This window comes from Thunnus maccoyii, chromosome 23 (genome assembly GCF_910596095.1).
Source record: "Thunnus maccoyii chromosome 23, fThuMac1.1, whole genome shotgun sequence".
NCBI lineage: Eukaryota > Metazoa > Chordata > Actinopteri > Scombriformes > Scombridae > Thunnus > Thunnus maccoyii.
The window spans coordinates 7,120,830-7,138,479 of NC_056555.1; the positions used below are offsets into that span (position 1 = coordinate 7,120,830).

Here is a 17,650-nt window from a genome sequence, read left to right on the forward strand (position 1 = left end):
TCTGGGCGTGCAGTCAAACCTGTGTGTGTGTGTGTGTGTGTGTGTTGTGTGTGTGTGTGTGTGTCAGCTGAGTTCCCTGTATGTTTTGCAGCCTGTGGGCTTTGTGTTTGTCATGTGGCAAGAGAGCGACGGGGTAATGGTTCACCACGTGCTGTGTTTACATCTGTTCGTGTGTGTGTATGTGTGTGTGTGTGTGTGCGTGTGTGTGTATGTGTGTGTATTCAGCTGGGAGACACTGCAGCCTTCATACCTAAAAATAACATCTTCCCTCCAGCTCGCCCTTCCTCTCCTCCATCTTTATCTTCATTCCTTCCATCTCTCCCATTAAAGATCCGTGTCCTTTCTCCTCTCCTCCACATTGTTTTTCTCTCTATTCCCGCATCATGTTTTTGTTTACGTCTCTCCTTGATTGATTGTTTGTCTCACACGATAACAGTTAAGCATGTAATGTTTCGGAACGTCGAGTGATTTCAGCGTAAACAAAATTCGAGAAGACGTTTCGCTAATGAACACTTTCATGCGAGCGACCGTGTGTGTTCATTCTCTGTGCAGTGATTTTTTTTTAGCTGTGCAGTCTCCAAAACACCCACTACTGTCAGTTCTTCTAAAAACAGGAAATAGTTTCTGCTACTTAAAGTCTCCCTCCTGTCAAAAATCCACTTTTCTTCTCGTTCCTACAGTCGGATGTCTGAGCTTCACTGTGCAGAATGATGAGTGTGCAGAGTGTGACACTAGAAGACTGTTTTCATATTTATCCATTGAGAGCGGAAGTTTCTCTAAATTTCCTAAAATCGGAGTTTAAGGTGTGTACCTATGAGCATGATTTGTGACATCACAACAATTTTGGAGCCAATTGTGGTTCAATATGCAACTTACACAAGTGTGATGTAGAAACTTGAAGCCTCCAAAGCTTTACTCTGTTCTACTCATAGATTCTGCATTTTTAATGAGGGAGGGGTAGATGTAATTTGAAGGATTTTTAAGGAAGTAATTGCACTTTTATGAGGATTTCAGACACAAATTAGAGTATTTTTATGTGTCTTAAAACATGTCTGTAGGGGATCTTTCATTAAAATATTTTTATTTTTTATAATAGCTTTTTTACCATCGATTTTCTAATCTGGACCTCGCAGTTGCTCGCTCCCAACCTGAAGGTTCTAATCTGCTGTTTCCTGACAAAGCACCATGACTGAAGTCTTTCTTTCTAGCAGATGTAGTGTATGTTTTAGCACTGACTCCTATAGAATACTGACATATTAAACAGCATAGTATAACAGATTGCAGTTCTTTTTTTCACTTTCAGTCCTGCTGGTAGCTTACAGTCACTCAACATAATGAAGTGTTTAATGACACAAGTGGACAAAAGGATGACTCTGGTGTCTATGATACTCTTTTTAAGTAATCAGTAAGCACTTTAGTCTCACTTCTCTTTAAATCTCTCATGTGAAAACTCATGAAACTGTCTTCCCTTGTTCCTCTTCTCTTATTCCATCTTTTTTATTACCCCCCCCCCCCCCCCCCCCAAAGACATTTTTCCACTTATGGTCATCGGTAATTTCCTATTAATATTAACATTGCAGCCTTTTGTGCGATTACAGACACACACATACAGGGTTATTTCAGCTCATCCCTCCGGGTCAGTCATGCTGAAGCTCCTTTTTAGTTTTCTCTCAAACAAACAAAGGGTCTTTCAGTGGAAAGCGCCCACTGCACCGGGCAGCAGCACTGATACTCTGTTTGTGTGTGTGTGTGTGTGTTCTCATAGCCGCACAAACACACGCTTGTGACTGTACTCGGTAGAGTTCAACTGTTTTGAAGGGCAGATGACAGCGCTAATAGTTTAGCAGTGAGACTGAAGATATTTTTGGGTTAGTATTCAGAATATGTTGGTTTTGCATGTCAAATCATTTTTGATAAAATATTTTCTCGTTGAGTGTGTGAAAGCCTCCAAAACACACAATCTAGATATTCATGGGACATCAACGCGGAAAATATTCCTGCGTATTATCTTTATCCGCTGGAAAAATGTCAATCTCCATCCGTGTTTGGAGCTGGAAAAGCATCTAGAGCGCTAAAATGCAAAGAGTCAGCGGACGCTACAGTACAGTCATTGTGAAATTGTCCAGAAATTGTTTATTTAAGCAGGTTTCACAGTTGTGCTTGTCAAAGATATCAGATGCAGGGATTCATCCAGCCTGTAGGCTTCAGGGAGGGGACACCCTTTCACTGCTCCTTGTCTTTGAAGTCTTTGTAGCGGTGTACATCATGTAGGATAATGTATACTGGCAATAAGAGGGGAAACTCCCTGGTGTTTGGGTGTGTGTGTGTGTGCTGCTGTGATCTCTATGATAGGAGTGATGTAAGCGGGCCCGAGGCAGCGCAGACTTTATGTTCCCCTCCGGTCCTACGAAGAGACGTTGGCAAATGAGGAGAAATCAAAAAGTGAGCACCTGTGCGAGTTCACGTTTCACCTTCGAGCTTTTTTTCAGCCGCACATTAGCGTTTCATGTAAAAATGCTTTGATTCGCACGTTTGTCACTGTTTCAGACAAAAGCTGCCGTCTCCATTCTGTGGTGTGCGTGTGTGGGCCACAAGTAGAGAGTGAGCCACATTTATAGGACACAATTTGCAAAGAAGAAGTGTTGTAAAAGTTATTTGTTATTAGGGAATAATGATGAGCAGGTTGTCTAGTGTGGAGCTGAGCCGAAGAGTCAGACGAGGTTTGGAACTGTGACAAAATCAAGCTAACATTATCCGCTTCCAGAGGGCGGGGGATGACTGTAGACGGTTGTGGCCTTCATGATGATTTAAAAGATAAGGCTGGTATTATTCTACATTTTCTTATCGTCAACAAATCCCACAGAAAGTCCAGAAACAACAATGCCATAGCCTGTACTTTCTGACTTCCCTACCCAGTCTGTAGTCTGTGTGTCTCAGACTCAAGCCAGTTCTTTCCCGAGGAAGTGTCAATCTTTCAAAGAAACAGCGTCACAAATATTTAGTTTCATTTTTTAAGAAAGGCTCATTTATTTCCCGAAACAGCTGGGCACTGTAGTGCGTGACTGGAAGAGGGGTAAATATTCCTTTTGGTAGGGACTATTTTCAACCACAGATTGATAGGCATTTGGTGCACTAGTTAGTATTTACACAGGAACATGTCAGCCAGTGCGACAGTGTGACTCACTGATGTGGTTTTAATTGTTTTTGGACAACAATGGAGGTCTATGGCACAGAGGAACAAGCTGTGGTAAATCAGGCTTTGGCTGGTTGGTAGTCTTTGTTGTCACAGCGAGAAATTGGTTTTTCCCTCCACAAACAATACTTATTAGTGAGATCAATTCATTACTGGTTTTGGTCTTTTCATGGGATTTTTTTGACAATTAGAAAAACAGGATATAACCAGCCTTCTAACTTTCAAATTCAGTCATTTAGGCTTTTATAACTTCACATTATTGAGAGTGCTTCAGTTAGACATATCTTTAAAGAGCTGTGGTTGAACAGCTGTCATATTTCAGTTTTAATAACACATCACTGTTGGCATTGTTCACAATATGTCTTGTTTACTTGCTGCATCCAGGTCATATTGAAGTGGAAGAGTGTAGGGCTGCAACTAACAATTATTATCATATCAATTAATCTGCCCATTATCTCCTCCATTAACTGTTTTGTCAGTAAAATATCAGAATAGAGTGAAACATGTTATTATTTCTTAAAGCCCAAGGTGATGTCTGCAAACGTCATGTTTTGTCTGATCAACCGTCCAAAATCCAAAGATCATCTGTTTACTATTATAGGCCTAGATGACACATGATGACACATTCCACAAGCTGCAACCAGCAAATTTTGGGTATTTTTCCTTTTAAAAAAAAGACTAAAAACGATGAATCGATTATCAAAATAGTTACAGATTAATTTTCTGTTGATCAACTAACTGATTAATCAACTAATCGTCGCAGCTTTTTGTTGTTCTACAGCATCTTTCACTTGTTTCACAAATGTAAAGGCAAGCATAAACTACAGCAGGTATTCCTCTCTCTCTCTCTCTCTCTCTCTCTCTCTCTCTCTCTCTCTCTCTCTGTCTCTGGCTGACTGTGCTGTTATTGGTGATTTTTCATACTTCAGACTGCTGACATCACTGTATTGGCAACCATTGTTTTCTGTCAGGTGTTAGATTTATGACTCCAGGTAGAAGATACATGAGCCTGTGGAAAACTCACATCTCCTTCTTGTTACAGTGTCACACAGGTGGAGATGAAGCCTCAGAGTTGGTAAGCAGTGAGCTGAAATTAGTAACATGAGCAACTCTGTGGTATAAACAAGTCTAAAGCAACAGACAAGTATTAAGGGATGAGAAACTCCCACTTTATTAGAGGTGTTAATGTTGCAATTGCAAAAAAAAAGAGTGTGTGTAGGTGTTGCAGATATATATTATAATAAATACTACATTTTGAACACAAGCAACACATCTTGTCGAAAAGGAGAAAAACAAGACCAGGTCCAAAAAAATATCTGGTGTCTTTTAACTGATCAGACACATAGACTCAGAGGGAAATATGACTCAGTAAGCAAAAAGAACAAGAAGAATGAGACACAAATAAAAGTTAATGAATAGATTTCTTTGATAAGTGAGATCATTTTCCCTTCGAGCTCTCTCATATCCGCTCTCCAAAAAGAAAGTGATGGTTCCATCTATCCGTTTTTTTAAGTGGTTGTGATATATGAGTGGGTTTATTTTGAGCGGTGTTATTAAAAACACTTACTGCTGTTTTTTTTTTTTTTTTCCTTTGAGAAGACAGCAGCGCCAGCAACTGTTCAGTCTGAACTCTCTGTCTGTTCAAGGATTCAAGGTTCTGCTTGTTTCAGTGTGAGTCACTTATTGATGGTGATATTAGTGCTGATATAGTAGCAGGGAAATATTTTTTTTAAAAAGTTTGAACTGTCTCTTTAAATACAATTTTTATCATTTTTTGCTTATGATTTATTTTTAATATGACACCAAATTGTAACGCCAGATTCTGCTTCCTGTACAAAGCGGTTTAACTCAGACAATGCACATTTCATATCTGTGTCATATTTGGGGAAATACACACAGTTGAATTTAGACAACCAGTATTCAGTCAGAGCCGGACTTCAGCAACAGACAGCTGATGACCTTTTACATTTAGGAATAAACATCTGTGGTGACAAAATTCAATAAAAAACACTAGAAGTCATGCATCGTCTCCGACCAGACGTCTCTTACAAGGATACAAACAAAACATTTGGTACAAACTTTTAGAGCAACAACGATTAATCAGTTGATCGACAGAAAATCAATCAATTCATCATTTTGAGTACTTTCTACTCGATTCCACCTTCTTAAATGTGAATAGTTTCTGGTTTCTGTCTCTAATATATTTGGGTAGCTGTCAGTCGGGACAAAAGAAGACGTTTGAGGATGTCACACTAGGTTTTGGGAAACTGTGATCCACATCTATCGCCATTTTTTTTGACATTTTATAGACCAAATGACTAATCAACTAATCATCAGATTAATCAGTAGAGAAAAATAATCACTAGTTGCAACTTTCAACACGTAAAACATTTCCATAGTTGATGCTGCAGACACATTGTGGTCTGTACTCAGAACATATTGAGGTTCAGTACTCAGCACTTCACATGAGGCTGAATTTCAGGCTCACAGCTTGATGATCAGTTTTTAGAAGTTTGGATTCGGGGGAACAATCACACTCGATTGGTCACCTGCAAAAAGTGAATGCTTTGAATCCACCTCAAACACTAAATCTAGCTCCTGCAACCAGATCGCCCCCCCCCCCCCTCTCCCCGACTCCCTCGCTCTCTTTCAGCGGTACTGTACATGCCTGCAGTCACTCGGGTGATTTCATGGCTCTTAACCAAACACAAAGACTCCATTATGGCTCCGTTCACTGAAATAAACTCACTTTCTCTCTCCCGTTTCTTCTCTCCCTGTTCTTCTTCTTCTTCTTCTTCCTCTCCTTCTTCCTCCTCCCACTGTTCCTCCTCCTCTTCGCATTCACACTTTCACCCACATCTCCGAGATCGAACATAAAGCCACATTTTCCATTTCATTACCTCATTCTGATATTGGAGTGGGAAAAGGAGAGTGAAAAAAAAAAAAAAAAAAAAGTAGAAGAAGAAGGGAAAGAGAGAGGAAGGAAGACGAGGGACGGAGGTAGGAAGGTGGCTGCGTGTGTAATCATTAGCTCAGTAATTAGGCCTCGTCGTCCGTTGTCTCTCCCCATGGGTTTTGCCCTTTGAAGTCTCCTCCTCCAGACTACCCACAATGCACTTGGGAGGCATCCAGGAGGGCGCAGAGGAGTGATGGAGTGGGGGTTGTTGGGAATGTGGGTCAAAATGTGTGTGTGTAAGAGAATTTCTTGAGATGCTGATGATGAAAAAGCAAGCGGCGGGGCTCAGTTCCCTCTCTGTGTCTCTCAGTCGTTGGCAGATTGCTCGCGCTTTTCATGTTGAATTCCCCACACACACACATACACACACACACACACATCATTCATGTGTGCCAGATGCTCAATACACGCACACACACACACACACACACACACACATCACATGAGTCTCTTTGTTTTGGATTGCTGCAGAGATAAAACCCAGCTCTGTTACACTCCTCTGTAAGGGAGACAAAGGGTGCTTATCTTACAGACAGTGTATGTGTGTGTGTGTGTGTATGTGTGTGTGTGTGTGTATGTGTGTGTGTGAGCGAATGTGTTTGTGTGAGAGTGTTTCTCCAATTCAGTGGTTTTTATATATGTGTTTTGATTTTTATGAGCTGCCTTTATTCTCCTTTTTTTCCTATTACTTGTCTGATAGCTCTATGTGTGTGCGTGCATGTGTGTGTGCGTGTGTGTGTGTGTGTGTGTGTACATGCGTGTGTGGCGTCATCAGATCTGCATGCCGATACAGCCACCAGAGCCAGCATGACACACTTCCCCTTCAAAAGTGGGCTAATCACACACAGGTTACTGGACGGCGCAGCGCACACACACTTTATCAAGCGGGGAGAGTGACAAGTGTTTGGAAAAATACTAAGATTTTGAAATAAGTCGATAACACATTTAGTCATGATTTCTGCTTTTTTTTGAGGAGTTAGTGGTCAGAGTTTGTGGTGTTTTTATGCAGATATGTCTTTGCAGTGAGCTCGTGTCAGTTGTTCCTCTTCGCTAATGCAGATTGTCTGTTTGTACTCATGATTTCAAGTCTGGAAGGGATCTTTAGAGAATAGGATCTGATTATAGTTTGGAAGGAGGAATGAAGATTTTGTCTCCCATTTCTAATAGTTGCCTTACAGAGATATTGCAGCCAGAATGGAGATAACTTTCAGAATACATATAGCAGTTGTGTCTGTGTTGCAAGACAGAACTCTGAACCAAACCTTTAACATCTCTGGTTGTATTTTAGGAGCATTTTTTGTCAGTTTTGGATTATTTTTCAGATATTTAAATTCACTGGAAGAGCCAAAAACAGACATTTCCATCATTCTGTTTCTCAATATATAGCAACTTTGTGAAAAGCAGCTCTGTTGACAATTCAGTCTCAACTCAAGGTCCACTTACATTACTCACTTGTACCGGAGCTTTCAACCTCAACATCATAGGGTCTTATTTAGCAGATGGAGTGTGCCGACGTGTTGTCATGGAGCCGCAGACGTGTCTAGACGAGCTTGACGGTTCGTTATTGGCTGCGGAAACAGCAGTTGACAATATGGCAAACAGTATAATTAATATTCATGAAATGAAATCTTTTAATTAATAAATTCATCTTCGGTAGCCTGTTGGGCTTTAATTAGACCAACTGCAGCCAGCTGAGAGGAAATTCAGGTCATGTCACCTCTCATACAACACACACACACACACACACACACACACACACACACACACACACACACACACACACACACACACACACACACACACACACACACACACAGCTGTAAGTGAAGTGTTTGTAGTTTCCGTTGAACAGAATGAGAAGGACAGGTTGTGATAGTGTGTTAGTGTGAGATTGCGGTCGCATGCCCCGACACTGATTGATGAAGTGATTCTCGCCGCGCGGCGTCATGAATGACAAATCGCCGGAGGGGCGTGTGTTAGCAGATAGGCAGATGGTGTCTCATGAGTACGAGGGGAGTTAATGACCTTGAGAGACAGAGAGGCAGAGAGAGAGAGAGAGAGAAACTGAAAGAGAGAAGGAGGAAGAGAGAAAGAAAGCAACGGTGACGGCAGGGGTCAGCTCGCTTTCCGCCAAGGGTCGGGGCGGGACGGGCGGGGCATTCCTGCTGCTGCTTCCTCACTGCATTTCCTCCGCTCACCCAGCGTGCCCCCTTCCTCACACACACACACACACACATTACACTCGCGCGGGGCGTTGACACAGCAACACAATGAGCAGGGACTGGCATTAGGGAGCTTGAGCAAGGTGTTTCCTGTGACCTGGACGACTTGCTGCTTCAACACAAACACACTCGTCTGGAACAACACTAGCATGTGCTCGTAGACGTGAGCGAGCGAGTGTGTGTATCTGCTGACTGATGTGACTCCTTCAGTTAGAGGTCATTAATCTCTCTCTGTTTCAATGTGAGTGTGTGAGTGAAACAGCTGTATTCAAGTCTGTGATATTCATCCTTTATTCATGCGTCGTTCATGGTTTATTCATGTGCTGTTCAAGCATTTGCAGAGTGACTGAATATCGGATTAAAAGCAGCTTTACGTTATTCATGAGTTGAGATATTTGGGACTGTACGGGGGCCTTTGGAATCTCCCACGCTGCTCACACACACACACACACACACCAGGGCCAAGTGGAGACCTTTAGAGGGGCAGGTGTTCAAAGTTAAAAAGGGGCAACAAGATGTTAAAACACCAAACGCAACATAATTTACAGCATAACCTGTTGAAGTACAGCAATACATATTCAAATAGAATGAAACATGGAATTTTACAACTAATCATCATAGTAAATCATAGTCCCCTGCCTGATGAAATCAGAGGGGGACTATGATTCGCTCTTTATTGAATATTGTAAGATTGTTCTCTATTGTAACTCTCACAAGAGTTAAGCTTTTGTCATTTTAATAATACTAAGATATGCTTTCTGTACTCCGACACAAAAAACTCCTCCCAGCACTCCTCTCTCCAACTCTATGGCTGAATATTCAGCTGATTTAGACAACAACTAAACTCTTGCGAGATTTCAGAACAAGACTTCTTCTCTAGTGAGACTTGTTTAGACACAATAACAAACAGACCAGATCAAGTGAAAAAAAACCAACATGTTATTTCTCTGTATGATCCTTTCCATAATGTTGTCAGACACTGTCCCCATCAGCCACTTAGACACAAAGTGATGGGAAAATAGGGTCCAGGTTAAAAAATCCCAAAGTTTCCCTTTAATCTCTATAAACAGATATCTGCATATGAATGCAGAATCTGTAGACAACGGGACATGATTTTGGTACCAGAAACATTCTGGTTTCCATTTGTAGTCCGTTGTGAATTTTTAAAACACAATGTTTTTAAGGCTCAGTGGTCGATGACTGTCGGTCCAACCTCAGTCCAAATGACAAAAAGTATTGCTGTGAAGAGTCTGATTTGCGACACAACGAAGTAAACAGTAGAGCAGAATATGAAATGATATATATTGTCATATTGCACAACCCTATTATTAATTGTTAAATGTTCTTCTTGATAAGGGCCATGAGCAGGCCTTCACAAAAATACCAAAAACCAAAAAAAAGCCTTAGACATCAAGGGGCAAAGGGACAGGTGCTCAGGTACCCTCAGCCCCCACTCTGAATGTTGTGTGAGCTTGAATTTTTGTGGTGAATCATTGTTGACCTCTGTGTGTTTGTGTGTGTCCTGCAGGCCGTGCACTGCCCTGCCATGGAAAAGATGAAGAGGATTAAGAAGCGTCTGTCGTTAACACTCCGCTCAAGTCAGACCATCGATGAGTCTCTGTCCGAACTGGCCGAGCAGATGACTATCGAGGACGGCGGCACCAAGGACAATGGTAAGTATCTGTATCAGTCTGAAAAGATCAGGATTCATTATTTTATTGTTCTTCACAAAAAAATCTGTAAATATATGAGATAAAAAAATCTATGAAATCGAATTTTTAAAAATATTTTTTTTTACTAAGGGACTCCGGTGTATAACCAGCTCTTCACTCTTCTCCTCATTTTCTATTACTGGAGGATTTTCTGAGCTCCGTTGATTAACATCATTTTGTAGCAATCTGCTGATATATACAGTTGATAAAACATCTGTTTAAAATCTGTAGAAAAATCCCTTAAAAAAACTACAATTCCATTTAAAAAATCTGTTTAAAAAATCCTTTATAAAAACTGCAATAAATTTAAAAAATCTTGTCGACATTTGTCAGAAATCCTGTGTAAGAGAGTTCCAATTAATGGAAAAAAAAAAAAAAACGGTTTAAAATATGTGAAAAATCTCTTATAAAAGCTACAATTTATTCTAAAAAATAATTAAAAAAATCTGTGTATCACTGTAAAACAGTATTAAAATGTTTGTAGAGCATCGCTGGAACAGTTCCACTAGGACAGGAAACATCAAGCATCTGATTTAATATCTTCCTGTACACATCCATCAGCAGGCATATAAAACTACACACACATAAAGAGCTTTCAGTATCTCAGTAGCTCTCAGGGGTATTTAAATTATGAAGCACTGAAGTTGATGGAGAGTAAGAACACAGTGTGTGTGTGTTTGTGTGTGTGTGTGTCAGTACCAGCTGTAAAGAACTTCCACTGAGTAGCTCTCTATAAAATTATGTAACTGGAGTAAGAGCAGAGGAGCTACTCGAGCACACACAGGTAGTATATAGGCAAATACCCTCTCCTTGACTTCTCTTTGTTATATAACACTCTGCCAGTTTTGGCACCACAGTACAGCGCGTCTCCTATGAGCCGTCGGTTTGATAGACACATGAAAGTGATTGGCTGGCACTTGTGATTGACAGCTGCCAGAATAAATGGACGCACACATCCATCTTTTACACAACGTTTCAATCATTTGACTGACGTTCTCTATTCAGAGTGACTCATAATAAATACAGCTGTAGAATAAACTTCAACCCCGGCCACTGGGGATGCACAAGCCAGCACGTTCTTAGTGCCGGTTCCAAGCCCTGGATGAATGAGGAGGATTGCGTCAGGAAGGGCGTCTGGTGTGAAACCTATGCCAAATCAAACATGCAGATCATAAATCGGATTTCCATACTGGCTTGGATATAGGTGGTAGCAGGGGAGAACATTGCTAGGTGGCGTCAGATGGTGGTTTGTAGGATGGAGACCAAGAAGAGGAAGAGAATGAAGGCAGAGCCAAGATCGGATGGTGGAAGCTGAAGAAGGAGGACTGTTGTGTGGACTTCAGAGAGGGACAGACAGAGGGACTGAGCTGGGAAGGATGTGCAGCAGGTTAGGGTGATGCAGGATAGAAACGGAAAGGTGCCGACTAGTAAGGAGAGTGTGTTGAGAAGGTGGAAGGAGTACTTTGAGGAGCTGATGAATGAAGAAAATAAGAGAGAGATAAAGTTAGATGATGTGGGGATAGTGAATCAGGAAGTGTGGAGGATTAGCAAGGAGCAAGTGAGGGCAGATGAAGAGTGGAAATGCGGTTGGTCCAGATAACGTACCAGCAGAGGCATGGAGATGTTTAGGAGAGATGGCGGTGGAGTACTAAACTAGATTGTTTAACACGATCTTGAAAAGTGAGAGGATGTCTGAGGAGTGGAGAAGAAGTGTACTGGTACCCATTTTCAAGGATATAAGGGTGCTGTGCAGAGCTGTGGTTGATCAGCCACAGCATGAAGTTATGGGAAAAAGTAGTGGAAGCTAGGTTGAGAGATGATTACTGAGCAGCAGTATGATTTCACACCAGTAAAGAGCACTAGAGATACAATGTTTGCTTTGAGAACGTTGATGGGGAAGTATAGGGAAGGTCAAAAGGAGTTGCATTGTGTTTTTGCGGATCTAGAGAAGGCATATGACAGGGTGGTGAGAGAGGAGGTATGATATTGTATGAGGAAGTCAGGAGTGGCAGAAGTAGATTGTAGATTTGATTTATTGATTGGGACAATGTGCACTTTGTGCAACATTAAAGATGCACTACACCGGAGTTAGCTCGAAGCTAATTTGCATCTGTAGTCCCCCACAGTCAAAACATACAACAGCACAACAACAAACATTACAAAGCAAAAAAAACACACAGAACACACCATACAAAATACAAAGCTACACACAACAGCACATCACACACACCCACAATGTCAATTAGAAATTAATAATGTAAACTTGTCAAATTAAAAGCAGGACTATCTGCGCTGATGTAAGAGTGTAAGAGCAGTGCAGGATGTGTTCAAGGTGGAGGTGAGATTAGATCAAGGATTGACTCCTTTCTGGTTTGCAATGGTGATGGACAGGTTGACGGACGAGATCAGGCAGGAGTCTGTGGGACTATGATGTTTGCAGATGACATTGTGATCTATAGTGAGAGTCGGGAGCAGGTTGAGGAGAACCTGGAGAGGTGGAGGTATGCACTGGAGAGAAGAGGAATGAAAGTCATTAGGAGCAAGACGGAATACATGTGTGTGAATGGGAGGGAGGACAGCGGAAGGGTGAGGATGCAAGGAATAGAGGTGGCAAAGGTGGATGAGATTAAATACTTGGGGCGAACTGTTCAAAGTAACGGGAAGACAGGTGAAGAAGAGAGTGCATGCAGGGAGGAGAAAAGTGTCGGGAGTGATCTGCAACAGAAGAGTACCAGCGAGAGTGAAAGGGAAGGTTTACAAGACGATAGTGAGACCAGTGATGTTGGATGGCTAGGAGGCGGTGGCGCTGACGAAAAGACAGGAGGTGGAACTGGAGGTGGTAGAGTTGAAGGTGCTAAGATTTTCATCGGTAGTGACGAGGATGGACAGGATTAGGAATGAATATATTAGAGGGACAGCTCACATTGGACGGTTTGGAGGCGAGATTGAGACAGTTTGGACATGTGTGGAGGAGAGATGATGGTTATATTGGGAGAAGGATGGTGAAGATGGAGCTGCTAGGCAAGAGGATGAGAGGAAGGCCAAAGAGAAGGTTTATGGATATGATGAGGGAAAACAAGCAAGAAGACGCAGAGGACAGGAAGAGATGGAAACTGCTGTGGCAACCCCTAATGAGAACAGCCGAAAGAAGAAGTAGAATAAACTTTAGTTCCCAGATTAGCTAACACTAGAAGCAGCCAGTAGTAACAGAGGTCAAAGGTCAGAGTCATCCTGTCTTGAAAATAATCATGAAAGGAAATCTGCAAACTATGAATGAACTTTCAAACTCAATAAGAAATTCTTTATTATTTTGTGCTTTTCAGTTGCTGGCAGGGTTTCTGTACTCTGTCCATAAATGTAATGAAAATCCCAACTAACCTTGATACACAGTATTCACCTCCTTTATATGATTCAAGCGTGATTGGCTTCTAGTTCCGATAAGGCTGACAGGCACCTGAAGGCAGCATAAAGTTCATATGTTGGGTTGACATGTGTGAACACAGCGATGTCTGTCAGCTCAGAGTTTAAAGTGAAGTTGGCATGTGGCAGAAAGGCTTATTACCCGTCACCACACACATATGTATATCTACTCTGTAGGGACTTGGCCAGTCTGATGCAGATCTATCACCATGGGATCATTTCTGACCTTTTCGTATGGGTGTTGCTGGACTCTGGCAGCCACTTTGCGCGCAGGTAGAGGTTGTAATATTTGCTCAAAGGGTTCCCTTGTCAACTAGGATTGGAAATTTATTACTGGCTCATGTGTGTGGCTCATGTCTTAATTACTTAGAGTAACATAATAACTTATCAGCTATTAATCTTCCAGTACTGCATCCACATTTCTTAATTCTTTTGCTGTTAGGCCACATTTGTCAGGCGATGTGTTCATTTCAGGTTTTCTTTTGACATAAGTCACTTCAGCTCCGGTGTTTCCCTTAAGTTATTCAGTTTCTTTCTTGAGTATTACAAAAGTTGGAAAAAAACGTCTTATTCCGCTCATATTGAGTTAGTTATTGCAACATTACATCACTTATTTACACATATTTCTCCATAATTGAGCTGGATGTTTAGTATTTCAGGAAACATCAGGACCTGGACTTGAAGTAAAGTTCTGTTGGTTTAAACAAAACTCGGCCACACAGCGTGCATTTCTAATGAAGAACACGCTGCGAGAGATTGAAGAAGATGAGAGCTGATATTCAGTGTCTCACCATGTTGATGCCTGATGTGGGTTCTGAGAGATTTGTGATGCAAAGTCTCTGTTGATTTTAAGGAAAGCAGAATTTCTGACAGTTCTTCTTGTGTTTCAGAGCCCTTCATGAGGAACGGCCGCCCACCCACCTCCCACAGCATGCACTCCTTCCTGCACCAGTACACCGGCTCCTTCAAGAAGCCCCCTCTCCGCCGGCCGCACAGCGTCATTGGTGGCACCCTGGGGTCCTTCATGGCAATGCCGCGCAACGGCAGTCGTCTGGGTGAGACACACGCACATGTTCGCATACTTACACACACACACACACACACACACACAGACGGAAGGAAGTGAGTAGTGGGAGAGCAGATGGCATCTGGGAACAAACAGGAAACGTGTCATGGTCCTGAGATTTCCGTCCTCTTTCCCTAACATTCTCATACGCGATCTTGGCAGAGTGAATGGGTGTCTTCCACATGAGGCAGCTTCTCTATTCGCCCTCAGCAGGGCTATTTTCACCCATGTGACAGCTGGATGGGGGATTCAGTCAAACATGACGCCGTTTCCTGTGTGAACTGGTTAATCACAGTTGATCCGTAGCCGTGTGTCTCATCCTGAGGGTTGGAAGGGAGACCGTGTTGAGATGATTCAAAGCAGCAACAGATTTCAAGCTGGGGGTCAGGACAGTCCGGAGAGTGATGATGAGATGATTCACAGGACGGAATGACACAGAGGACGAAAGTGTTGTGGGTATCGAAATCTAACAGTCTCCAGGCTTTTTTTTTACTCAAGCAAAGCCTAAAGAGGAGGGGAAAAAAAAATTTGGCGTGATCTGGAGGGGATGAGGTCTAGAGCACACGGTTACAGTTAAAGCTTGCAGTTTGTTTTGACCAACAGCCTGGCTGATTGCAATGAAAACATGCTGTTGGTGAAAACATAAGTTGCTGCGCCTTATTAAAATCTTTAACCATATGCATGTGGTTGCGCCCCAGAACCCCTATCCTGTCTGTTAAAGGGGAACGCCGCCGATTTTACACATCAAAGTCTTTTTTTCAGGTTTCGGGTAGTAGTGGTGGTGGTGAGTTCAAGATGATGTATAAAACGAACAAAAAACCTCTTTTAATATGCTTATTCATCATGTTTGTGTAAGTAACAAATAAATAGCCAGAGGTGGAAAACAGTGGTTTTGAAGATCGCTGTTCTGCACATGTACACCTTCAACAAAGATGGTTATGAGTCAAAAAAAAAATGGAAACTCAATACAGTACAGAGAAGTGAATAATAAAACAAAATGCAGAGATCTTGGAAGTGCAAACTGTTTAATTGGTTTAAACTTCATATTTTAGTGTTTTCAGATTGCTCAGTCACTGTATTCACTGGTGAATACTGTCTGTTTAACATTGATTAAACTGACAGTCAGTCCAGATTCATTATCACAGCCTGTTTGATAAGTTCCACTTCACTCTACCAGACAAATGCTGCCTTAAACCTTCAACAATTCTAGAATCACTTGTGCTGCACAGAGACTGATTTTCTTCTACATGGCCAGGCAGTAATAACAGCATCTGTGCAAACAATCTGTTCATCTTCACACTTGTTTGAAATCGTACACTCTTTGGGCTTTTTATTGGCAATGACATGATGATCGCTGCTTCTCTAAGCTAATTTTTTTGTCCATGGCTGATACTGTGGAGGACCTGTTGAGCCTCGCACTGGACCCTGGCCTAGATAGAGGAACTTGGATCTAAAAACAGGACAGTTAAGTAGGACATCAGTGTACCACATATTGCTTCAGTACTACGTGTGCTTATTAGCAAAGCTGCCCAAAGACAGGCGAGAGAAGGAAGATGAGGAGTGATGAGTAGTAGGGAGAGAAAAAGATCAAGGAGACTCAGGAATGTTTCTACATGGGGAGGGAAGTGTAGGAAGGATGTAGAGGAAAGAAAGATCAAAAATAGGGTGGAGAATTACATCTTTTAAAGATTTTTTGAGAAAGGGGGGGAAAAAGTGAAGATACGAGAGGTGCTAAAGCAAAAAGGAAAAGAATGAAGGAGGAACATTTGAAAACAGATTTTTGGGGCTTTACAGACAGGTTTGGCTGGAAGTGAAGGAATGTAACTCGGGAGAAAGTGAAAATATTATTGTGAGAGGAAGATTTTGAGAGTTTTTGGAGTGGGCGAGGAAGACATACGATAGCAGAAGATAAAGGAGATGTATGTGAAAGTGAAAGGAGGTTGAAAGGAAAAGAAAGTAGGACAGATGAGATCATTTTGGAGGAGCTCACAAGTTAGAAAAGTGCAGGTAATGGAGGAATGTATCAGATGGGCCGCTGCCTACCAAAACCTTGCACAAGAGACACTAAAGTAGGAGTAAAAGAGACGTGTGTTGAGTGAAATGAAGAAGTGAGAAGCGAAAAGAATCGGTTGGGTTTTTGAAGTGGGGCAAGAAACATGTGAATGAGAGACAGAAGTGACAAAAAAAAAAGGGAAGAGAGATCATTTGGAAGCTTTCAAAGAAGGAACGTGTGGATGAATGAGTTGTTTGAAAAAGTGTTTTATAAAGAGAAAGTAACTGGGTTAGAAGAGGAAGAAGTTTCTGGAGGGTTTTAATATCATAGGGCCTCATTTATCAAATGCATGGGTCAGAGCTGTCTGTACAAACACGTGCACTCACCTTTATGCAGTAAACACTGATACATCTCACCTGTTCTCCATCCATCTGCTCGTGCACATGCAGGCTCATTCATAATACTCACTAATACTCTAATAACATTTTTCATAGCTGCTGAGAACCTAAATACTTTACGTGATGATCAAATAAAGAATTGCAGCATCCTTTTTGACAGTTATGTAGCCTATTACAGAAATATACACGGTTAAAGCAGCTATAATCAATATTTATAACCATATAATTATTTCTATGTTAAAGGTGTCTCTATTCCATTCAGAGAGCCGCTGTGGTGCATTAAGTTGTTCCACTGTGACCAAACCCAAAGTTCAAATGGAGAAGCAGCAGAGAAACCTCACATCAACCATCTTTGGGTAAACAGCGACAAACCGAGTGGAATAGAAAGGGGGTCAGCCCAAGAGGAAAATCCTAAAAACATTTGAGTTTCTAAAAGTAGAACCCGAATTTCCTATAATCTGAGCAGACTTTTAACTAGATGACCACAGACAGGTTCAAATTCTGGGGCAAAGTGTGCCTTTGGCTTGTGGCAACACCGCAGAGTAATAAAGTAGGACTTTATGAAGTGAATTTCGTAAAGAAAACATTGACCTCGAGAAGAAAAGACGTATGTTAAAGTGAGAAAGTGCTGCGATTGTTTCTTGACATCTAGACTGATGCTTGTTATTAATCATCTTTAATGTGATGTTT

At 41.6% G+C, this 17,650-nt stretch overlaps 1 protein-coding gene across 4 annotated transcripts in view; it reads left to right on the forward strand.

The window, feature by feature from the left end:
• Nucleotides 1-17,650, forward strand: part of cdk17 (cyclin-dependent kinase 17) — a 39,891-nt gene that overhangs the window by 9,802 nt on the left and 12,439 nt on the right. Inside the window, exons 1-3 of one of the 4 annotated variants that reach the window (XM_042403852.1) lie at nucleotides 8,371-8,612; nucleotides 9,900-10,044; nucleotides 14,394-14,558. In XM_042403852.1, the coding sequence (XP_042259786.1) occupies nucleotides 9,918-10,044; nucleotides 14,394-14,558 (292 nt within the window). In that variant the 5' untranslated portion in view covers nucleotides 8,371-8,612; nucleotides 9,900-9,917. Of the gene's footprint in view, nucleotides 1-8,370; nucleotides 8,613-9,899; nucleotides 10,045-14,393; nucleotides 14,559-17,650 lie in introns of those variants that run through there. The other 3 variants (XM_042403851.1, XM_042403850.1, XM_042403853.1) reach the window with 3 other exon arrangements.